General features: G+C 40.1%; 1 protein-coding gene and 1 long non-coding RNA gene across 6 annotated transcripts; one reads left to right on the forward strand and one right to left on the reverse strand.

The window, feature by feature from the left end:
* Nucleotides 1-1,759: 1,759 nt before the first annotated feature.
* HEY2 (hes related family bHLH transcription factor with YRPW motif 2) lies at nt 1,760-13,016 on the reverse strand. Of its 5 annotated transcripts, XR_451813.2 has the most exons (6): nt 12,805-13,013; nt 10,809-10,887; nt 10,589-10,672; nt 8,183-8,264; nt 3,051-3,888; nt 1,760-2,959 (listed from the first exon to the last, which is right to left on the reverse strand). XR_451813.2 is itself a non-coding variant. In XM_007190798.3 (5 exons), the coding sequence occupies exons 1-5, from the start codon at nt 12,885-12,887 to the stop codon at nt 3,203-3,205; spliced, it is 1,014 nt and encodes a 337-aa protein (XP_007190860.1). In that variant the 5' UTR covers nt 12,888-13,013; the 3' UTR covers nt 1,760-3,202. The 5 variants fall into 5 exon arrangements, 4 of the variants coding, with proteins under 4 accessions (XP_007190860.1, XP_007190862.1, XP_007190861.1 ...); XM_007190798.3 differs by having other exon boundaries at nt 1,760-3,888; XM_007190800.3 differs by lacking the exon at nt 12,805-13,013 and adding an exon at nt 12,315-12,469 and having other exon boundaries at nt 1,760-3,888.
* Nucleotides 13,017-13,601: 585 nt separating this feature from the next.
* LOC103014429 (uncharacterized) lies at nt 13,602-21,300 on the forward strand. The gene is made up of 4 exons (XR_451811.2): nt 13,602-13,750; nt 20,156-20,223; nt 20,612-20,779; nt 20,965-21,300. It is a non-coding gene; the product is annotated as an uncharacterized LOC103014429 (long non-coding RNA).
* Nucleotides 21,301-24,444: the final 3,144 nt, after the last annotated feature.

The raw sequence follows: 24,444 nt of genomic DNA on the forward strand, positions 1-24,444 counted from the left end.
TCTTTTGAGGGTCCCTATGAATAGCTAAGGTGGTAGTCATACCCATCATTGTCAGGCTGTGGGATCCCATAACATTAGAAAGCTGATGTAGACAGCACAATGCTAGGCACACAGTAGTTATTCAATAAATACTTTCTGGCTCAATGATGTGAAATATAAAACTGGGTTCTAATTAGACATACATATAGCTTTCATCATTTGGGGAAAACCAAATTTCTAAAAAAGGCCTCCTTTTTCTTTTTTTTCCTTCCCCCCCCCCCACCAAAAATCCTTTGAGTTAATTTTGGGACACTCAAAATTTGTAACTTTTACACAAACAAAACCCACCAAAAATCAAACCCTAGAAGTTCTTTTCCCTTGAACTATAAACAACATTTTTCTTTTTTCTGTTTTGGTAGTGAACATGAAAATTACCACAACTAAAGGTGAAACACCACTTTCACAAAACATTGGGTCAGAGATGGAAAACTCAATGGTAAAGTTAATAGAGTGAAATATGATGTTAAAAACTGAAGATATGAAACATTGATCAAGAACCAATGAACTTTAAACAACTGAAATTACTGACAATGATTATCTTTAGGAACACTGACACCCTTAGCAATTATGTAGCATGTTGGCTGGCAAATATTTTAATCAAATGATTTGAAAAATAATAACCCATATGTAACTGGGAAGAAAAAAAATGTAAGAAAAAAAAGGAAGAGGATAAAAAGAAGGAAGAAGGAGATTTATCTTAAAATATTTAATCCAAAGGAAAAAAAAAAATCCCGATCACTAAAATAGTTTACATTCCAAAAAAAGAAGTTATTTGAATGCTGACATTACAACAGGCACAGAATCAACTATTAGATCCTAAATCAAAATTATTTCTATGCCTGCTATCCACAAATCATGATTAAAAAGCAAACTCCAAATACCACTAAATCCATTTTCTTATTTGTTACTTAATTCTATCAGCGCTGACAATAGTCACAGAGCTTACAGACAAGGGGAACAAAGGTGATCTGTTTTTGCTCATTTTTTCACCCACTTACAGAAAAAAATTAGATAAACTATATGCTTGATTTTGCAAAACTAAAATAATGTAAGAGGCTCCCACTTTTTCCTTTAACTTTGAGCATAATTGATAAGCATAATAGAAACATTAAAAAAAAATTCTTCTCATCTGTTTGGCCCAACAGCTTCAGAAACTCTGAAATAGTCTATTTTAGGCTTCACTGAAGAAGGAGGGATACCTGCATAATTTCTACAGCATCAAAAGAAATCTTGAGGTAGGTACAGAGGATTTATCATCAGGATGCATATATATATATATATATATATATATATATATATATATATATATACACACACATATATATATACACACATACACACACCTATCATGTGTGCATGTGATGTTTTAAAAATACTCTATAAATATTTCTGAGTTCCAAAATGTATGACACATTCTAGCTTATTACCGTACGTTCGGTATGCTGTTATTTGACCTTCTGGTATTTGCACTTTTCCAAGAAGAATGGTTAAGAATAAAAGGCAGAGGAAACTGATCACTTCTTGCCTCCAAATGATGTCATACTCACCTATGCTTAATTGGTTTACAAGCTCAAATACATGCTATTTTCAAGGCTGTGAATTATATCAAATGAGTTTGAAAGAGAAAAAGAAAAGCCATGGCTTAATTTGTTAGTGAAACAAGGCCTTGCTTGAAATTCACGTCAACTTTCCATTCTGCAAAGCAACTCATCCACATAAAAATGGTCAAAAAAGGACTTCATTTAATTAGTGATATGTAGACTTTTGCATAGAAAAAGGTTACAAAGTAATACAAAAAAGACTAGGTACAGTAATTTTAAAACAAATATTTAAAAGTATAATTTTGCATAATGTTTAACATTCTCATAATGTTTATTGCTTTCTCCACACAGCAGAGAAATGAAGTGCATAATAATACATGCTGTGTCTTTGTCTTTCAAACATAAATTCTCACGTGCTCAATTTCAAAGTATTAAGAGATTATTTTGTCATTAAACAAAATAAAAACAACAAAACCAAAACACCATTATGTAGCACTAGTCTAGGCATGGACAAAAATAATTTATGTACATCCCATTGCATACATTCATTTTGATTTGGGATCAAATACAATCACAAGCTTGACAAAGGACATTTAAAAATCGTGGCTTTTCTCTTCCCATTGTTCTCTCCCTGCCTCATCACTTCCAGAAATGCAACTTCTCCCCAAAAGGTGACAAGACTAGATTTTACATGTTATCGGGATGAAATGAAGAGGATAAATATGCAAAAATAGTCCAAATGAAACTGAATAAATTAAACTTTTACAAACTGGAGAGTTTTCAAGTTGGCATGAGTCAGATAGCCTCTGGTGGGCACACAGTAGGCAACTGCTTCTAGGTGCACTCTATAAATGCATGTTTTATATAAAGAAGCACCATATTTTGAGCCATAAAAAGAAAAGTGCCTGGGGGTTTGCAGGCAGGGCAGAAATGCTTGTTAATCTGAGCACTGACGTAATAATTGCTTATACTAATACATTGTTAAATGTCACAACTTGGCAAGTTTGTACAAAAAAAGCAAACTAAGATAAAACTAGGTTTCTCAACTTGAAAATTACTTTCAGCAATCCTTTTGGCCAATAAAAACCTGTTGATTTCAACAGAGTGCTCTTTTCTGGTATTTGTACTAAAATGTCTGCAGTCTAATGCAAGACTTCTGTCCCTTATCCTTTCTTAACCTAACCTCTACGCTCTTCTTTACTTGTGCAATGTTGTATGTTCAAAAGAAAACTTTACTAGCTCAGGCACTTATGAAACACGAATATTTTTTTTTCCATTTAGTTTCAAGAAAATTCAGTCAGGGCATTTTTCTTCCCCAATTCAGACATCGTGATGCACTGCTGGATGGTTCAGTCCATATATTATTTTCCAGGAGACTTCTAAATGAAAACAAGTGTGACATTTTCAAAAGCTGCTGATGTCAGTTACCAAATTGCCTTAAACCAAAACAGAGGAAAAAGATAATACCACATTTCCACTTCTGAGGTTTGTGTCTCAAATAGCTTTATTGTTCCTTTGCGGATCCGCAGACATCTGTATGGCTACTTTCAGGGTGCAGAGGTTTTAAGCTGACTCTGAAATGAAGGACATTCAGTTACTACTGCAAGAAGTTCCATGAACACTTAAAAAGCTCCCACTTCTGTCCCCCAGGGTCGGTAAGGTTTACTGTTTGTTCCACTGCTTGTCTGCTGAGGGCTGGACGTGGCTGATACCGACAAGGGAGGGCTGATGGCTGTGGCAGCTGCCACTGCTGCAGCTGCGTTTGGGGGGAGCATGGGGAACGCCCCAGCGAAGGACAGAGGGAAGCTGTGCGCAGCTGCCGTGGCTGCTGCAGCGGCCGCGTGGACAGTGGCCGAGAGGGACAAGAGAGAAGTGGAGAGAGGCGGCACACAGGGGGCGACACTGCCTGTTGACGGCATCCGAAGGGCAGAGTCTGCGTGGGCAAACGTGGCCGTGAGGAGGGTGGAGCCGTGGGCGGGAGGCACTTCTGAAGTGGTGGAGAGGCGGCAAGGCGTGGGCTCCGAGGCGTGGAGTCCGCCGGGTTGGAGCAGGGCTGCCGGCAGGTGGTGGAAGGCCGCCGCCCAGTGGTGCGGATGCAGGGGGTGATGGTGGTGGGCCAGAGACGAGGTCATTGCCGCCGCCTCTCGCTGTGAGGCACACGTGCTGAGATGAGAGACCAGGCGCACCCGCAGTGGATCGGAGGAGTCCAGGCCTTCCACAGAGCTCAGGTACCTTGCCACTTCGGTTAAGCACTCTCGGAATCCAATGCTCATGAAGTCCATGGCAAGAGCGTGGGCGTCAAAGTAGCCTGAAAGGAGGTTTGAGCAAAGCGGGGGGCCAGGAGAGACAGTGAGAGAAAGAACGATACAATTATGAAGAGTAGCCACAACCTACGTTCCACCCTGACCTTCAGAGATTTAAGTAGAACGACGATCCTTTCTGAGAACGTTGCCAGCTATTTATGGTTGTAATTTTTGCAGAAGTTAAGAAAGTGCACTTTGCAATTCACATGTGTGACAACTCTGGCAATGCTATGTACTGCAGTTGTTCCTGCAACCAAATAGCACAGTGGGGAAAAGAATTAAGAACATCTGTGTTTCAAACATTTCCAGAAAAAAAAAAAATCGTGTCTCTTCTTTTGTATTGTGGGATAGTGAAATTTTCTAGTAAACGTTTCCACGGTATAACAGAGTACCAGTCTCTCTGTCTCTGTCACGTGAATTGGAGATTAAAGGGTTTATCTGAAACATCCTCACTCTCTTGGCATTTATAACCGAGATGTGAAATGTGTTATGAGAAGTTTGAGGACTTTTTTTAGAAATGTGCCAGAACTGCTTAATAAATTCATAAATGCTTCTCAACTCATAGTGTTTTTCATCAACAAAATGAAAACACCATTACTTTGTATGGAAAAAAGTTAAAGAAGCAAAATGATTTTTAAAAATTTGGTTACTAATTTGAAGATCTTATTTTTCTATCAGGTAATATAACATTACTATAACTCCTAGTTTTCCTGAAGTCCAAATATACATTTCTTTCATTGGTTAGCTTACTTTTTTCTGGCATCCTTCCAAGAAAGAAATGTATATTAATTGTGTCAGTGTGCATGCACATACCCTTACACCTAAGGTTACTACCATTAAAATGGCTAGAGCTGGTCACATTTATGAGAATCCCTTTTTATCCAAAGATAACACATTAGAATAGAAAATAGTAACATCTGATTAGTATCAGTGCCAATTTAGGGTACTGATAATAATCAGACATTTGGGGAAATGTCACCACTTTGAATAAGTGATCTCTAATGTGTATAAACATATCCTTTTTAGACTTTTTTTTCTCATTTGCAACTTTTTTTTTAAACAGTTTTCAAATTAAAATTTAGTCTACTCACTTCGGGTATGTGTATACACGTAAACGAGAAATATCACATTCAAACAAGGTTATTTTCATCTAAGGCATTTACTACATTCCCTTTTTTATGATTTTGTAGATCAAAGTATTACCTGTTTTGTTTATCATGTATTAACAATTAGACTAGCACTTTGGAAAATAGTAGTCACAATATTCAAAGTCCAAGAGCTAGAATTTCAACAGAAATTTGGAAGTCCCAAAAAGAAATTTGAGGAAAAAATATACACCATTAAGACAGTAACAACAACAGCACAAAGCTGACATAAGAGAATATCATGAAATGTGGAAGATCAGCAACAAAAAGAGTCATCATCCCAGGACTTCAGCATGGTTAGCAATAAAGCCCCTGGCATTAGGAGGGAAAGTTCTTCCTGAAGAAGACGCCTCCAAAGAAAGACTTCCCATAAGAGTCCTCAGGGTTCTCTGCAAGGCTTTGAAGACTGCTGACTTCATGAGAGAAGGGAGATAATCATCAGAGTAGACAAGAGTCCAGAAACCCAGAGAGATCTAGAAATTTAGGTTACTCTACTAAATCCTCTCTAGAAACTCCTGCAATACCAAGACAGACTAAAGAATGGACCAACAGAATTGTACCCCAGGAGCTTCCAAGAATCTTCATGAGTCGGCATGAAGTAATTGAAATTTGTGATTTGCCAGCTGTATGTGGTTGTATATGGGTGAGTTCTCTGTTGCATCTTAAGGAATATAAATTATGTAATTCCTATACTGTTGCTGAATGCAGAGGGAAATGACGATGAGCAACTGTTTCCTGCGACTGCACCTTGGGCCAATAATCATAGCACAGGGTCCACACCACTTCCATCACTGCTCTCTGGGCTTTAAGTAAATAAGCTCACGACAACCTTGCGAAGTGAACACTATCACTGTTCTCATTTTACAAATGAAGAAACTGGGGCTCAGAAAAGGTCAGTCCTTTATCTAGGGTCACAGACCCAAAAAAAAAAAAGGGCTTCCCTGGTGGCGCAGTGGTTGAGAATCCGCCTGCTAATGCAGGGGACACGGGTTCGAGCCCTGGTCTGGGAAGATCCCACATGCCGCGGAGCAACTAGGCCCGTGAACCACAACTACTGAGCCTGCGTGTCTGGAGCCTGTGCTCCTGCAACAAGAGAGGCTGCGATAGTGAGAGGCCCACATGCAGTGATGAAGAGTGGCCCCCGCTTGCCACGACTAGAGAAAGCCCTCGCACAGAAACGAAGACCCAACACAGCCAAAAATAAATAAATAAAATAAAGAATTATTAGAAAAAAAAAAAAGAAAAGAAAAACGAGCCAGGGTTTGAAACCAGGCAAGCCAAATGCAGTGTCTGTCCTTCACCAGTACATTTTGAAGCCCCCATAGCAGCTGTGAGTCTTTAACAATTCGAGCCCACACTGCCAGCCCCCCTTCTTCAAGGCCCACACGTTCTCCTGCGAGGTGACCTCTCTAATGAGCTGGCAGTCAGGCGACTTGTATGGAGCTTGCTCGGAAATGTCTGTTCACAAACTATTTTGGGATGAATTTTAGGACTGTTCAGGTAGCCAAGAATAGCAACCAAGATGGAACTTAGTGTTTATAATAAGGCATAAGAACAATATTACTCTTTAGAAGTATAGCTCATGCCAAATATTTGAAACGCTGATAAAAATTCTTAGCCTTGTGGCTAACAATGCCAAGGGAAGTAAAGCAATCAAACAACTTTCCCTGCACGATCACTAACCCGATCAGTCCCCTAACATCCTGAGGGAGCAGGTGTAGAGGCAGAATCCTGGGGCGGTGGGGGGCCTTGAGGGCTCACGGTGCTAGTACAGGTCTCCCTGTGCAGCACAGCACCTCTGTCTCGGCTTAAAAGTGGGTCAGTGGCCAAGCTGGGCTGGATCACAGGCTTCTAGAATTTCATCCAGTTCTCTTCCCTATTACGTAAGAATATTTGCAGCCTATGCTGAGGGTTACATTTTAAAGAGTAGAAATCACAATTCCATACCCATTCAGGATGGTTATTCAGGCAGGACGGCTCCTTGAGAAGGTACAGCAGAGGGTAAGTCACACCGTGTGTGAGGGCGTCCCTTTACAATGATCACCCCCCCCCCCCACCTGACACAGGTAAAGGATGGTGAAGGTCAGGGCTGATGCTCCACAGGTCCTCAGCTGGAGTTAAACACTGAAATACTTCTGTACCAACTGATAAACAGCTATTTCCCTCCAATGCCCTGCCCCTGTCCTGATCTAGGGCAAACTCTGATACTATGTAATAAAAGGCTAATGCTGAGCAGAGATAAGCATTCAGGGTGTAGCTGCAGCACTTAGCCCCTGTGGTACCCTCTCCTTTCCCAGTTATCAAATATATGGAACAGCACCCTTGGCTAAGATGAATACCAAAGGCCTGCCTGAAGGGTGAAAAAGATATAAAAGGGCAAAATCAAGTCTGAGTGATGTGTGAGAAGTGGGATAATGAAATCTGAATGAATACTACATCGTTTAGGATCTCAAGTCCATTCATAGCATGAAGTGAGGGTCAGTCCCTGACCCTCTGGACTGTTCTTCCCTAAATCACTATCCAGTACAGAAGACATCTCTCCACAGCACTGGGCCCAGGGCACCTGCTCCTGTTTGCTCTTCACAGGAATGACTGCTCCATCAGTGGTTTCTAGGACAGAGGTGCACTACCTGCACTTCAAATGCTCTGTGTGGTCTAAATCCAAGATCAACCAAACTCTGAAAACAACAATGAAAATTCACTTCCTTTGGAATAGCTGCATTATAGTGAATCCTATCCCTGATTTTAACGGGGGACTGGGGAGAGGGAAAGAAGAAGAGAAAAAGATTGCCTCTAACCTCCTGTTTATGTTTGGATGTTTGTGTGTTTGTTTTGTCTTTCTGTACAAATTCCAGCATGCACTTCTGAAAGTCCCAAACAAACCTCTGACCAGGCTGCTGTGAATGAAGCTTTACTCCCACAGTATTATAAAAGCAAACACAAGCCCAGGGTCAAGTGCTTCTTTTGTTCCAGAAGTTCTTTCCCACGAGTTCAATCCTGCCATTAGCATTGATTTCCACGGCTTTAATCTGGGACCTCCTATCTCAGCTCGTTAAAGAACTGTTCAACTATGACTTCCTTACAATCTTAGGGAGAAAAAATGAAAAGAGAAAGGTAGAAGGGGCGGGGGGTGGGGATGAAGTCACCTACTTACCTTTACCCCCAGTTGCCTGGAGCATCTTTAAATGATCGACTGTCATTTGCAGTATTTCAGCTTTTTCTAACTTTGCAGATCCCTGAATAAACAAATAATAAAATCTTATAAGTCCTATGGAAATGAATTTGGAACAACTTACCCTGAATTTTTAATTTTCCCTCACTAGAAAATTCTAAGTTTAACTTTTTCACAGAAAAATATGAATTCTTCCTGAACTTCACATGAAAACACTAATTGCATCACACCTAATGACAGATATTTGCCATTTTAACTTTTAAAGACTAAAAGGCATAATAAATAATTTTTAAACACACAAAAATAATTATACTAAGATCACTCTACCCAAACTACTACAACTGCAAAAATCTCAAACTGCATCAAACTGGTTAATAATATACTTTATTTTATCAGGGGATATACAATAGTCTTATATAATGCTGAAGTCTAGATCAGTTGAATCCAACTCTGGAGGAAAAGCAGACAGGATCTCAGCAAATTATTGTTAAAAAGCATATTTTTCAAAAATAGAAAATTCTATTATGTCTTTAAGGTAATTCATACTACACCACTGTAAGTACAGAACCAAAAGTGCGATGGGAAGACTTTCAAGGGGTTTTTTTTTTTTCCCCAATAATTACCAGCAGGTGTCACTGTAAATTCCAAGATCATAAACAAGGAAGCATAATCTAACTTTAATCTAATAAGCATCAAAAATGCTTAAGGATATTTGAACCCTTTAAAATAGTTCTTAATAAAATTGTCATTATATTTTTATGCCCCTCCCCCATTTTAAAACAAGGCAACCTCTGGAAACCAACTGAAATACAAATGTGCCACTTCAAACTGTCTCAGAGGGCTGTGGGTGGCTTCTAATTTCTTGGAAGAGCTAAATAATTAAATCAGTATGTTTTCTTGAAAAGGAAACTGCAGTTTATTTCAGGTTCCTATGCTTTACTTGTTTTGTGAAAATTGTCAGCACCCAGTGCATGGTGAGAGTGCCAGAGTGATTTAAACTGCTTGAAAGAACACTCTTCTAATTACATTGTGACAGGGCCAGCTCTCTAGGGTTGGTCGCCAAGCTCAGCAAATGGGAAAGCCTGTGTTTATGGTAACTAACTGCCAAACTACTGAGGTTTGCTTTTAAGGTTTAAGTCGACATTTAAGAAAAAAAATCTAACGAACTCCACCCCCCCAACCCCCCGCCAAAAAAATCACCAAACTGTTTCTCATAACTGTAGACATTTCAGCACTGAAAGTAAAAACGTCACTGATTACTGATATTTTCATTTTCAACGTATTGTCATGGGAAATGCTAATAATCAAAACTACAATTTGCCCATTACATTTAGCTCATTAAAGACAGTTTCAGCATATAGAGCGGTGCCTTTTTTCTCTTAAAAATGTATAGTCAATAGCATTTGACAACTTGTACTTCTGTCAATGTTCAGTTTTTCCATGAATATGTACAGTAGTTTCAGTGAAAGTGACTAATAACAAAACTGCAGTTTCTGGATAATTTCCAAGGGCTTTGTAGGGCTTGCTTTATAATGTTTGTGGTTCATGAAGTAAACAACAAAATGGAATAAACAAACAACAGCTGTCTTATACCCTATTTGAATTTAATTGAAAGTTATTTTCAACAAGGGTATGATGCCATACTCTTTGAAAGATGCTCTTTGAAATCTATCAGCCACGGCGGCAGGAGGAAAAACACAACTCTTCCAAAATGAAAAGGAAGATTTAAACATTTGGCTTCCTACTTTACTAAGTGTGCAAATCTTTTTTTTTTCCTTCATTCTTCTTTTTTTTGTAAAGGAATACTTTAATTCTGAAAAGGGGAATTTATGGCTAGTTTGATTTTTACCAAACTTCCACAAAGATGCCTCAAAACAAACCTCATTCTATTAAGCCAGGGATTAAAAATGAAACCAAGTGGTTTTGTAAATAAATTTTGTTAGTATTATTGTTTAGGAAATAGAGCTAGAGGTGTTACTTCCTCGGCTTTGATTATTTTTTAAAATAAAAAGCTTACTTTTTAAAGAATAGTTTGAGACAAAAATGAAATTTCAAATAGATATCTTTTCTGAAGAAGAATACTACATACAGCTCAGTTTTAAACAAAACCACTACTGGTATTCACAGAAGGAACAGAGAGAGCATGAACATGTTACCCTTAAGGGGAAAATAAGCTAGAGAATGGAAATGTTTTTCAACTTCATGATGGATTATGTTTTTAATAGTTTTGCCACAACAAAGCATTTTATTGAAATAGCTGCTCTGTGCCAGATCACGGCACATACACCATTATTTTAATGAGCTTTAAGAAGAACCCACGTTGCCAGATGAGAGAATCAGCTTTTCTGAGCTCACTGGTGGGGTGGTCAGGATGGGGGGGCAGCTTACTTGTTTTTCAAAAGCGGTTGGCACCAGTCGTCTCAGCTCAGATAAACTGTTATTTATCCGATCTCGACGCCTTTTCTCTATTATCTATCCCCAAAAAGCAAAACAACAACAAAAGTTCATGAATACACAAATGATAAAATTACTCGTAATGGAAAAATACAACTGCTACACATTAGGCTGGATTACATGAAATAAAAAGACAAAAAAAAAAATCACATACCCCTCTCCTTTTCTTTCTTGCCATAATCTGAGATGTCGTTGTTGGAGAATTCGATCTAATCACAGAGCTAGTACTTTGTCTACGAAATAAGAAGAGTTTGTCAGGTGCTGCATTAACATAACAATTGTTTTCTTCTGGGTGCTTGATGGCACCCATTAAATATTCAGAGTGACAGCACAGTTCAGATCAGCATTATTTTATTCTTAATTCTTGCTCTTTACAGACTTTGCTCTCAGCCCTTATATCTCTTTTCAGATAGGAATCATGCCTTTTTTTCTTTTAATTTTAATGAGTAATCCAGATGTCAAATCCACTGGCAAAAACATCCCTAAACTGTTACTGAGCCTCCCAATGAAATAATTATGGGCAGTCAGGGTGAGAAGTTAGATATTACTACTTCCTAGTTCCACTCATGAATGTTTCTTAAAAGTCAATTAATCTCTAATAGCATCCCTCCTCCTCCCTCTGGTAAGACCCACTGAACAAAGCAAAGCTATTTTAAAATAATTACTATCAAACAGATATACAGCCATCACATGTCAAACTGTTGTCCCTAGATGCAATCTTTAAAATAAACAGAAGTTACCTTACTATTTCAAAACTCCAAGTAGTCATACAAGAAAAAAATGACAAATTCAATGTTTTCTATATTAATCTTCCGAAAGAATGACCCCAAATTAAATATGCCACTAATTGAAAAATTAAAATTAGATCAACTACTAGGTAAATGTTTTACTTTGAAAATAAAACTCTAGGTGAGTATCTCTCAGCCTTCAATCTAAGCTTAAAACTCTCAGAGTTGTAATCCATCTTGAGTTTGCTAATGAAAAAATATTTTATATCAAAAGTTCAATCAAATCACTTTATTGTCACATAATTTTTATGATCCTTTCTAGTTTGTATCTGTTTCTCTTCATAATTCATGGATACTCTGCTTCCTCATGTTCTCAAATTCTCCAGGTTCCTGTTATTTGTTCTCTTTCATTATAGAAATATTGCACACACCAGGTTCTTATTACCTCACCTTCTCACTTCTGGATCTTATTTCTGAATTAACTGTTCCCCTCATTCCCACCCCCTTCTCAACTGGTTTCACCTTTCACATGACATCTTTTGTTTTTCGGATCTCATTTTTTAAGATGACACAATACTTTAATAATTAGAAGATACTTTGCAAACAACGTTTCAAGTAAATATCTTTGCTTTAGCTGATTCCAGGCTAAGGTTTGTACATATTAGAATAATAATATTGAAAGAAAACCAGTTTTCCAAACGTAGAATTTTACTCTTTGAGTGACAGCTGCAGATAAATAATTAAGGTGCTTCTGGGGATGCCAATTAGAAGCAATTATCATTTGACCCGCCTTGGCACTAAAACGCCTCCATAACCTCCCTCTGTCACTGGAAAGTGGAGGTCTGGCTTCCGTGATCACGATCTCAATCTTCTCCAGACTCAGGAACAAGCAAAGAGATGATGCCTGAAACGATCCTTCATCTGTCACTCACACTCCCGTCAGCAAAGTCACATACGATCAACCTGGAAATCTCAGCCTACTTAGCCTTGACATCGCTAACTGCTTTAATGGCTCCAAAAAGCAAGTCATCTTTTAGTCTCTTTAAAAATAAAAAAAATCATTTTTTTCTCTCTTCGCCTGGCCCATTTTGAAAGTGCTCCCAAATGCAGTTTCGGTGGCGGGGGCGTCGCCCGTCGCCCGGGCGTGCCAGTCTGCACGCCCAACGCTGACAGCCGGGGACCCTCCTTCGCCAACCTCTGCACACTTTCAGCCGCCCCACCCCTAGAGTGCAAACCCACATGCCTCGCCCCACCCGGACACGCGCTCCGTGAGCGCCCACCCCTGAAAGTTTTTAGGGCAAAACTTTCCCCGCTCGGTTAGAACGCGGCGGAGAGGAAACTCGGGATTTCCAAGGAGCCGCTCGTACACAAAGCTCCCCGATGCCTCGGGCTCCGGACAGCTCCCGCCGAGCCCGCGCTCACCCGGAGTAATTGTTCTCGCTCCCCACGTCGATGGTCTCGTCCATGTCGCTCTCAGAGGTCGTCTCCTCGCAAGGGCGCTTCATCACGGCGAACACCGCACGGGGTGCAGCCGGGCCGGAGCCTCGGACACCGAGCCGGACGCAGCGCCCTCCCTGCTTGCCTCCTCCCTCCCGCCCTCCCTGGGCCCGGGCAGGCGCGGCTCGGGCGGCGGCGCGGTCGGCTCCTCGCGGCTCTTTCCCACGCTGCAGCCCAGCTCGGCCGCAAGAGCCGGCGCCGGCCACGCCTCCCCGCGCGGGCGGGGCCCCCTCGCCCGCCTCCAGCGCGCAGGCCCCCGCAGCTCCGCCGGGCACCGCCTCCTCGGGAGTCAGCGTGTCCCGGGATTGGCCGGAGCGGAGGGGCGGGGCCGCGCTCGCCAAACCCCGCCGCGGAGCTCCGGCTGAGGCGTGGGAACGCGGCCGCGCATCTGGGGCCCGGGAGCTGAGCGCGGGTTGGGAGAGGCGGCGGCGAGCGGGAGCGCGAAGTCGCTACCTCTAGATAGGGAAGCGCGCGGACGTGGGCACAGGCGCCGGCGCCGGCGCGGGCGCGGCGGGGGCGGGGGCGGGCTGGTGAGGGGCGGGCTCTGGACCTCGGGTTTTGGCGCTCCTCCGCACCCAGTTGTCTGCCGGTGAAGTTTCAGCCCTGTGTTTAAAGAATAACCCCAAGCGCGTGGCTGAGTGTGAGCGAGCGTGTGTGACGTCGGAAGGCGCCGTGGCTTAACCGAACCGCCCCACTCGGCTGTCCCTTGTCTGGACCAAAACTGCTGACTGACTGACCCTGGCGGTCACATTTGCCCTCTGGGGTTTTCGAAAACCCTAAATCAAAGTTGCTTTTTTCTTTGGCAACTCCCAAGGCTACTTCCGCGGCCTCTGGGCTGTGAACAGATAAGGACGCAAGTCTCCCCGACCAGGTACTTAACAGCTGGCGGTCGGAGGGTCTGAGACCGGCCACCAAACGATTTTCGATTTGCACCTAATCAGTTCTTTGCATTTGGCCACTGAGGCTGTGGATAATAGATCCCGCTGAGTAGACCGTGGGCTGGAGTTGTGTCTACTCTGGTGGCAGGAAGGACTAGAGCAATGACGAGGGTATTTCAGGACACAATTTTAGTAGTTTTTCAAGTTCGAGTTTTTCGGGCTTGGATTATCCAGATAATTGCAATTCTCCACACTCCCTGGTTTGGGTAGTCGCAGAGGTAGAGATAAGTAGAATCCCGGACGTGAAAAAAAAAATTGCGCTTGGAAATTTAATTTGTTTTCTAAAAGACGAATGCGTGTTCAGTTTTTAGTGCATTGGACAGCGTGGGTTGTATAAAACTCTAGATGTGCTTGTAAAACATGTTTTCAAGCTGCTCTTTCCCTCCATGCTCTGAGGTATTTTTTTTGAACCGGCTACGCAGTTGTGTCTATGCGAGGGCAGCGGGAGGCGGTGGGCCCGCCGGGGCGCCGCGGTACCGGGAGGCGGGCGCCGGGTTGGTCGGGGTCGAGCTCGAGACTCCACTCGTTGCGCCGGGACAGCTCGGTGCTTAGGGCAGAAAAGCCTCTGAGAGAGAGGCGTCAATTAGTCGCCACAGCCCTACGCCACGACGGAGTCTTATTTTTCTGGGGATCTGCTTAGCGCGTCCCCCTCTGACACTCCATTCTCTCCTCACGCAAGACCGGCGCGGGGCGGGGAGGAGAAGAGGAAGGGATGAGACTTGAAAAGACCGGGCCCGGGTCTGGGCAGGGCAGGGGGAGAGCGGGAAGGACCTGCAGTCCGCGGGTTAAGCCCTCGTTAAACCACAAAACCCCTTCCCCACACGCCCTCGTCTCTTTTGTGCGGTCCCCACCGCGGCGCCTGCAATAACCGTGTGAACAGAAACCCGAAACGTTCCGTCCTGACTTTTGAAACTTAACACCGGGCAAAACACACAGTCGTCGGGGGCCGGGCGGGGCCTGGTGGGGATGCACCCGGTCAGCTCGAGGCCGCGGGGGACGGTGACCCCCCAGCTCGGCTGTGGGCCTCCCCTCCGCGCGGGTCTCCGGGCCTTTGCTTCGCTGCAGCGCCGGCTGCCTGAGCGCGCTGCGGGGAGCCGAGCGGGCTCGCCTCCCTTCGGCTCTGACCTCCCCCGACGTCACTCGGCTCTCGGTCCTCACAGCCCGGCTAGGGAAGAGCCAGATCTGCGCGGGTCGCCCGTCCCACCTCGCCGGCGGATGCGCCCGCGGCCAGTCCGCGCAGGCCACGCGGGGACACGCCGCCTCCGGCCTGGGGCGAACTCAGCCTTCACAACTTTCAGCGAAGGGTGCGCATTTTTCTGAAAGAGAATGTCTACAGATGCAATTAACCTTGGCCACGCGATCAAATTAGCGGGCGCTTCGAAACGCCGGGGGCAAAACCTGAGATCACCACTGAAAAAAAATTTAAGAGTTCTTTCTCACTATCTTACTGTATTTAATTATAATAATTGCGAAAAATTGCGAAGAGGGAAATGACTTGCTTGAAATAAAGTTGCAGCTGGTTAAAGTTTTTCCATATTTGTCTTTGAAGACTTAACCACTGTACCATGCTATAAAGAAAAATATGGCAGGGACGTTCGAAATGCACACGCAGATTTACTGTCGCTTAAAAATACTTCTTAAGCAAAGAGGGTCATATTTTAAAAACGTTTAGAACGGTGCCTGGTACGTGGTAAGCGCTCTATACATCTGTTAAATAAACAAGAACGCATAAGGCAAAAGACCTCGGCGTTTTGAACACGACCAAATTAATAACATGCTAACTTAGCTGCAAGATACTTGATCGCAATTAGGCAGCACGAGATTTTTCAATTAGGTCTTTTATTCCCCTCGAATATCCCATTTGCCTATGCCCTGGTCAGGCGCCTTGTCTAACACTGAAAGTGCTTCTCGGGTCAGAGGCAGAAACGGAGGAAACTCTTTAAAACGCCCCAGCATCATTAAAAACGGTGGTGGATTCTCTGGAGTGCGGGAGCGAGGTGTAGGGGTGGCGTCTGCAGAGAGAAAGAAAAGAGAATGAGAAAACCGCGGGATTTCAAGCTTCATCGCCCCTCAGCGACATCCTTTTCAGTGAAAGTTGGTTGAAGGCTTAGGAAGAACTCGGGCAGAAGAAAAGATGTCCGCGCGCAGAGCAAACCACAGTTCGTTCCTTTTCAAAGATTTGTACAATGAGATAATTAGACCGAAAGATACGAAGAACTTCCCTACAAACGAAATGCCATTAGGAAAGAAAGCCCAGAAAGACAGATCTAAACGAAATGGAGGAGGGAAGACTCAGCTGTCTTCCCGAAATTGGTCCTTTCCTCCCTGTTTTGTCCTTCTGTGATTTAACTCACTTACTGACGTGAGTGAGATGTCGAATGCTGAGATCTGGAAACATCAAGCTCAGTGGTCCTGATCCGCCTCCCCAACTCTTCCCTCACTCATTTAATATAAAGTTACAGTTTTTGCACCTGTATTTTATACATCTGGCCATTTTGACCCTGTTATAGCTTGTCCCACAAAATTTGAGTTGTGTTGCATAAATTAATGAAGTGATTACTTTGCAGCATTCTAAAATTCTCCTTGCAGCATTTTTGGAAGGAAAGTAGGATTTTTTTTTTTTTTTAAATTCTAGGTCTGCTTTTTTCCTCATTAGAGCACTCTGATTTTTCAAGATCAGTGGTCACACTTTGTTACTTGTTACTTCTCTGAATCCTTTGAGGTACTGCTTACAGTTACTTTAAAAAGTGTCAGCCACTCCAGTGTTTGGGTTCGTTAGGAAGTCACTAAGACATGACACCACTTTAAAAAAATGTTTTAACTTAGCTTCACAGTGAAATACAGGCAGCTCTGTTATTTAAAGACCTTTATGTTAGTCTGAGAAGACTAAGTGCACATAGTTCATATTGAGAAGTCCAATATTTTGCCCTTTCTGAAATATATTTACACAGCTTTCTCTTGCAAATGGAAGACAAGCAGGTCGCCCCAAGATGTGCTAGTCTATTTGCAATTGCTGGGGCAGGTGACATGCACGTGCATCTGTGGGCAGCCTTGCTGGGCTGGCTTCCCTGACTACAAGGCTATTGTGAGCTGGCAACACTTTAAAGTGTGTGAGAACGCTGCGCCCTGAGAGTGGAGGCCAAAGGCAAGATCCTTGTAAATTTCAATACCTTTCTCAACATCAGTCTGGCAGCAGGCAGGCCAACCTAGGGTCACTGTGCGACACATATTTGCAAGCTAGTAAAGCAAAACAAAGCTGAAAGCAAGGGCAAATTTAGGCCCACCAACCTTGAAGTCATCTATAAAAGGGAACTGCTTTACCAGTTAAGAATTATCCTTGCCTGGTTACCCACAAAAAGTGCATCGTTTTTTCTTGGCTTGCCCCAATAGGTGCTACTTATTTTTTACATCAGAAGCTTCAAGGTAGGAAGTCTAAGACCCAAAGGCCCCTTTCTTGGAGATTAGAATGTTTAAATTGATCTCTGTTATTAAGGGGCAATTTATTTAAAAGCTTTTATTTCATGAATGATGTTATTAGTACCTAGCACATGCCCAAGGAGGAAGGCTGGTTTTATTGCAGGACACTGGAGAAGAGGGTTGTATAATTAAGTAACTAGTTTTCCATACCCGTGTAAGCAACAGTCAAAAGATAACTAAACTCACTATATTAACTTCCTCTTTGTGAGTGTTAAATTGATGTTGGCAGGCTTTTCTATTAAGGAAATTCTTTTAAATTTTCATTTTCTTGAATTTGGTTTGATTGAGAGATTTTATTTTCCCCTCTCTCTTAGGAATACAATAAGAAATATTCGCTCCTCTCATGGAAATCATCTTTTAACTAACTTCATCCCCATCCTCTAGAATAGAATAGTGCCTGACACATAATGGATACACAATAAATGGTTTGTGAATGAATTTCTTGTCAAAATTAATGAACTCCTTGCTTCTTTCCATATATACAGAATTTAGATACATCAGAATAATAAAATGGAAATAAACAACCGTGAAGTTAAAAAAATCATGAAAAAAATTGAAAAGAATATACTTAAACATGAGCAGGAAACCATTTGCTGTGAATGGGCCCTGAGGTCACTGCTGAGCTTCCTGGCAGCCAAGTCAGAAGAAACAGAGTGAGTTTTCTAGTTCTTGTAATCGGAAAAGAGGAAGCACATTATTTGTCAAAAAAGAAAAAGTTTATCCAGCTGCTGAATTCTAAACAAGCTACGTGATTGCCTTTTGCACAGATTTAAAATTTTTATTTTGTTTAAAACAATTATTTTCTTTGTCTAAAATTCTTCCCCAAGTATCTACATTAATTATTGCATGAACATTCGTATTATGTATAAATGAAGACAATAGTTTATCTCCTAATAGCTGAATAAGTCATTTTCTATGCTCTCACGATTAATAAACTGGCATTAATAGGACCAGTGCCTCACAGAGTTACAAAAATGTGGATTCTCCATAGGAAAATTTCTTTCAGTTTTAGAAAAAGTTAAATCAAAGATTAATGGATCTGGTTGGTTGGTATTACTTGATAAAAGTGAAAGAGACTCTACAGGTTTCTGAAATATCAAGTGCTATAGAAAAGTTTAAGACTAAAAGAATTTCCCAGTATAATGCAAATGACCATGTATATTTTTCTTCACGCTTTTATTAGGATACTTTTATTAGATGTGTGCACATTTATGCCCTTATCTGCTTATTTTTAAATTGATAGAGACTTTATGGGGAAAAAAAAACCCCTCATAGATTGGAAATAAGAAGTTGCTAATTTTAGATTTATTGTAGAAAAATTGAAGGCTATTTTTGGACCTTCATGTTTTGTAAGCCTATTGAAGTAGTAGTATGTTACAAGAAACAGAAAAATAGCAAGTTTGGCATCTATTGTTTGAAGGGACAGCACAGAAGTTGGTTTTTTTTTTTCTTTCTGGCTTTAGACTTCAAAATAATTTAATAACGTCATAATGTATTGGGAACATATGACTAAAATTTTTTAGAGATAGATTTTGGTCTTAAGTAATAGCTCATTCCATTTCTAGGGAATGAATAAAGAAAACAGTTCTGTGACGAACTGCAGTATTCATCAGGGCAGTGCAGTCTGTTTGGAAACAAAATGTCATGGTGCTTAGTAGAGAGCAACCATGCTCAGCTGCAGCATGCAGAAGCTGTGCACTCTGCCTTGAATATGTAAGAAAGGTACATGGAAAGTACGTTTCCATAGCACTTTTAATCTGAGACTCCTAGGGCATTATTGAATCATGAATCTAAACTCACAGCACTGCAGTACTTGTCAAGGCTGGCTATCAGGATTTTGGTAGAAAAACAGTCTCAACAGAAGCATTAACAGAGTCTGAAAATAGAAGGCCAAGTTATGGATAGAAAACAAAAAAACAATAAAACGGTGTATGTGGGTGTATATGTATCTGTCTCCCTGTATACAAATGGATAGATAAAAGTATCTGTATATAGACAGATATAAAAGGCACAAAATAATTAAAGGTTTTTTAATTGACATGACTTGATCGTTAGTTTATAAAAGGCTATCGTAATATCTGACACTGACCAGTAGCTCACATCACAGAGGAAAATGCTGCATTTTGTAATTAAACCACCATTTGTAACATGAAATTTACAAATTGTATATTTTTGTGTGTATTTTCTCCACTTTTAAAAATTACATTCACTGTATTCCAGTTTATATTATTTTAGATACTGAAATATGTTATCTTTTATCTATTCTATCATCTACATTTAAAATTAGTTTTCTTATGCAATTAAAAAAATGTAGATCCTTAGAAAAGCAGACTAATAGTTGAACCTCTTGGTGCAATGTTATGTTAAAGCTTTTGTTATGTTAAAGTTTGGGAGAGTGATTCTCTCTGGTGTTCAGGTGAACAACTGAAAAATCGTGTTCTCTGTACATGAACGCATGAAATATTGATAAATTAACTAACTATATACTTGCGTGCATAGCTTCTAGTTGAAATAACAAAGGTTTGAACAAAATTTAAAATGAAAACATACTAACCATAAATTTATTTTTTTGTGTGTGTGCGAATTGGGAAAAGGATGTCCATACTTTAATTTTAACAACGAAACTCTTTGTTCTCATTCAAAAATGTAGTTTGGGAACTAATACATTAGGAACATCAGAGTGGGGACTAAATAAACAGAACTGAGGGAGGAAATGATCTGAAAATAAAGCCAAAGAGATTATAGACAGAAATCACTGACAGAACTATTAGTGTGTGTACTTGAAATTAATAAGGCTAACTCATTAACCATGGCTTGATTTTTCAGACTGTGCCTCTCAATTTGTCTGTTCTCATTTCCAGGCCACTAAGTATTGAACACCTACTTTGAGTAATGCTCTCTCTCTGTTAAGCAGTGTGAGTGATACCTGGTGAGTAAGCCTCAATTCCTGCTCTCAGGAAATAGCAGGGGAAATAACACGGCAGTCTAAACGCAAACAACTGTTACCGAGATGGGATGTAGTCAAGGCCAAAGTAAAAGGAAAACTGCACGCTATGGGCACAAAGAGAAAGAAGATTCATTTTTAAAGGGAGATCGAATCAGAGGCAGCGCCAAAATTTTTGTATAAGATCAGAGGTAGCAACCCTGTTGGAAGGGTGGGAGTGGCCCAAAGACTTTTGTCTTCAATTTCTGTTTATACGATAATCACACTATTCTTATTTAGATATTATGTTTATTGAGATGTCTTTGTATTGCTCTTAAACATTATGAGAAGGGGAGGTTTCTAACACCTTACCTCTCCTTTGGTGCAATCATAGGATTAAGGGAAAAAGTGAGCAGAGCCTTGAAGGATATCCGGAATAACTACACTCACAAATACACTCTGCTGGAGAAGGACCAGCATTTGCAAAGACACCTGAGGAGTGCAGGCGGTTCTTAGGGGAAGATGGATGATCCTCTGCTGGAGTGAAGGATATGGAGGAAAGGTGGGTGGAAGGGAAAGAGTTGTCTTGGGAAATGAATTAAGCTGTAGCCAAGTCCTGGTGGAGCTTGCATGCCAACCTGCATGTCTTGAAGTCATTTGAGAGTCACTGGAGGTTTTTAAGAAAAGTGACATGTTTAGAGCTATAATTCATTAGATTGATCCAGTCAAATTTCTTCCTTGTTTTAGTTGTCACTAATTTGAATTGAAAACATTATAATAGAAGAAAAATTCCAGGACAATTTGTCTTTATAAATGGAATTCTTCATCTTTGTTGCTCAGTGCAAGTCATTTAGCCACCAGAAGAGCATTGTCAGGTAAGACTGTTAACTGAGTCCTGGGGAAACTCACTGCTTTTAATTGGGTTCCTTGGGTTTATTTAATATGACCCAATTTAGATGAAAGAACATGTTCACTACCTGTTTTGTGGAGTATTCACAGAATTATGCCAGGACTTGCACATCAATATTTATAGATTTGTTGTACAACCTGTCATGTCATAATTAAAATCAGCACACTGTTATACTCTCAAGGATTAAGAGAACTTTCTAAAGTGAGGTTTTCAGCTTCATTGACTTCAGAGTAACACATGGCACATGAACACTGCTAGCCATCTCAGATTTATCCAGATTGAATACTTCCAGTGGAAGATTGAGCCCTGACTCCTTCTTGCTACTTTCTTGCTGAAGGAGAGAAGTAGGTTACAGTTACTTTTCTACAGGGTGCCATAATAAACATTCAAGGATGTTACAATTCAGGTGTTATTTAACGATTTTTAGACTAGTAAAATTACATCCTTCCCTGAAAGGCCTTGTTGAAATGAAAGCACCTTGCATTTAAATATTGGATATGCAATCAGTAAACGGCAATAATGTTTAATAACGAAATGCAAGACAGCCTTAAAATTGTGATTTTCTTTTAGTCACTGCATTGCAGGTGAGAATAAAACAAGGCTCCTATTAGTGAACAAAGGTTAGCAAGATCGGGCTCTCGATGCAGTTGAATCAGAGCGGAGAGCTTGCAGTGCAGAGACTTCCCTTCAGATTATACTTCACATTCAGCTTCAATCCACTGAACAAGCATCTATTGTGCTCATTAAGAAATTCAAAAGCAATGTAACATGTGATTTTTGCCCTTGGAGAGTTTACTATCCAGAGAATACATTAATGGTTTGAGTAACTGCCATTTATCAAGTGTTTGCTATGTGTCAGACACTAAGCTATCAAAGCGCTATGTGGATTAGTTTATTTAATCCTCACCAGAACCCCTTGAGGTAGGACAATCATTGCATGTATGTATGTATGCATGCATGTATGTGAATTTAGATTTATTTATTTTTAGTTTTTTCTTCCAGTTTTATTGAGATATAATTGACATACAGCGCTGTATAAGTTTAAGGTGTACAGCATAATGATTCAACTTATATGCATCATGGAATTATTGCCACAGTAAGTTTAGTGAACATCCATTATCTCATATAGATACAAAATTAAAGAAATGGGAAAAAAATTTTTTCCTTGTGATGAAAACTGTTAGGAACTACTCTCAACAACTTTCATGTATAATGTACAGTAGTGTTAATTATATTTATCATGTTGTACATTACTTCCCTAGTACTTATTTATCTTATAACTGGATGTTTCATTATCTTTATCTTACTGATGAGGAATCAGACCCAGTGATGTTAAATAACTGCACAAGTTTTATGGGTCTTAAGGGATAGGTAGAGTCAGGTTTGACCCAGGGAATCTAATTCTGGGCTAGTGCTCTTACCCAGTACTGGACTTTGCCTCTGAGAAGAATTTATGTGACACAGACACAGACTGTGCAAATCGGTAGAAGTGACACACTTTAAGAAAAATTTGTTTCCCAATGACTATTTCTAAGTGTGTTGTTTGGAATGCCAAAACATTTTCTCATAGAAACTGTGATACCTGGTGGTTAGTTTTTTGTCTACCCTCAAAAAGCCTAACTACTCCATAACAGAGCCAGGAAAGTTTGTGGTTAAGAACATAAGCTTTAGCATCAGACACCAGGGGGGCATTCCTAGCTCTGCCACTAGTTTCATGGCCTTGAACACACTCCTTTTTCTAAACCCAGGACCTCATTCATGGGGTTAATGATACCTAATAAAAGGGTAAGGATCAAATAAAATAGTGTCAAGTGCTCTTAGAAATGTGCTTGACACAGGGAAAGAGACAGATATTATAGCTGATTAATCATGGGTCCTGAGAACAGAGGACAAACTTCCTTGTTATTTTATTTCTTTATGAAAATTAAAGCCATCTTTTATTGCTTTTATATTATAGTAGCAATACATGTTCATTGAAGAACAATTAGTAGATTGTGTTAGTAATAATAACATTTAAATTGCCATTTAACCTGGCAATCACAGACAGTCACCATTAGTACTTTGATAATTATTCTTTCAGTTTTTGTATTTTTTCCTTTTCACAAAACATGGGATCATTTTGCCTAATAATATTTAATAACCTGCTTTTAAACCTAAATATATATAAAATGAACATTTCCCTCATTTTGTTAAATAGTCTATAACATTTTTTTTTCCTGATAGTGTAGTATTCTTTGGTATGGATGTACCATAAATTCACTTAACGATTCCTTATCGCTGGACATTTAAATGTTTATAACCTTTTTTCTATTATGAACAATGCTGAAATAAACAACCTTGTAGGTTAAAAATGTGTATGTGTTTTAAATTATTTTTAATCTAAATTATTAGAAATAGAATCAGGTGACCAAACGGTATTCACATTTTAAACAGTTTTGGTATTTCCTGCCAAATTATCTTTCATAACAGTTCGACCAATTTATATCCCTTCCAGCAATGTGTGAGAAAACTCATTTCTTGAATCATTGCTAACACTAGATAGTTTGACAGTTGCCAACCTGATGGGTGAAATAGTATCTATCATTTTAATTTTAGTTTTTTTGATTATTAATGATGTAAGATGTTTTTCATAGTCTTATTGGTTATTTGTAGTTTTTTATGACTGTTGATACACTTTATTATTCTCTTGAGGTAGTTGTCCTTTTATTATTGAGTTAAAAGTGCTAATTATAAATGAAGGCACAATGTTGGTCTCATATATTACAAATATACATATATAATATTTTCAGCTTCTCATTTTCTTTTAAATCTTATTTATGCACCTTTTGATGTATATGTACAGAGGTTTTTACTTTTTCATGTTTATCAGTATTTGATGTTTTTTCCCAATTAAAAAAATTTTATTCAATCTAGAATTTATTTTGGTATATTTTATTATATAGGGATGAATTTTAATTCATTCAACAAACCTTAACTGCATGCCTACAATGTACCAGGTATGACTTTGCTTGGGGAATAATTGCTGTGTAAGGCAGGCAGAATTCCTGCCCTCAGGAGGCAGTTCCTCCTCAAGTGGCTCATTAGTTGATGCTCATACATTACTTTCCTCTCACTGACTTAAATTCCTCCTTTATTCCATACCAAATACATGTGTATAATCAGATCGGCTTATAGACTTTCTACTTGATACCATTTATTTGTTTCTTTGTTTCTGTGCCAGGATCTCACTGTTTTAATGATCATAATTTTAAAATAATGCATTTTAATAAATAGCAAGGCAAGGACTAATTTCATTCCTCTTGCTTTGTTCTTTAATT

Source organism: Balaenoptera acutorostrata, chromosome 14 (assembly GCF_949987535.1).
Source record: "Balaenoptera acutorostrata chromosome 14, mBalAcu1.1, whole genome shotgun sequence".
Lineage (NCBI taxonomy): Eukaryota > Metazoa > Chordata > Mammalia > Artiodactyla > Balaenopteridae > Balaenoptera > Balaenoptera acutorostrata.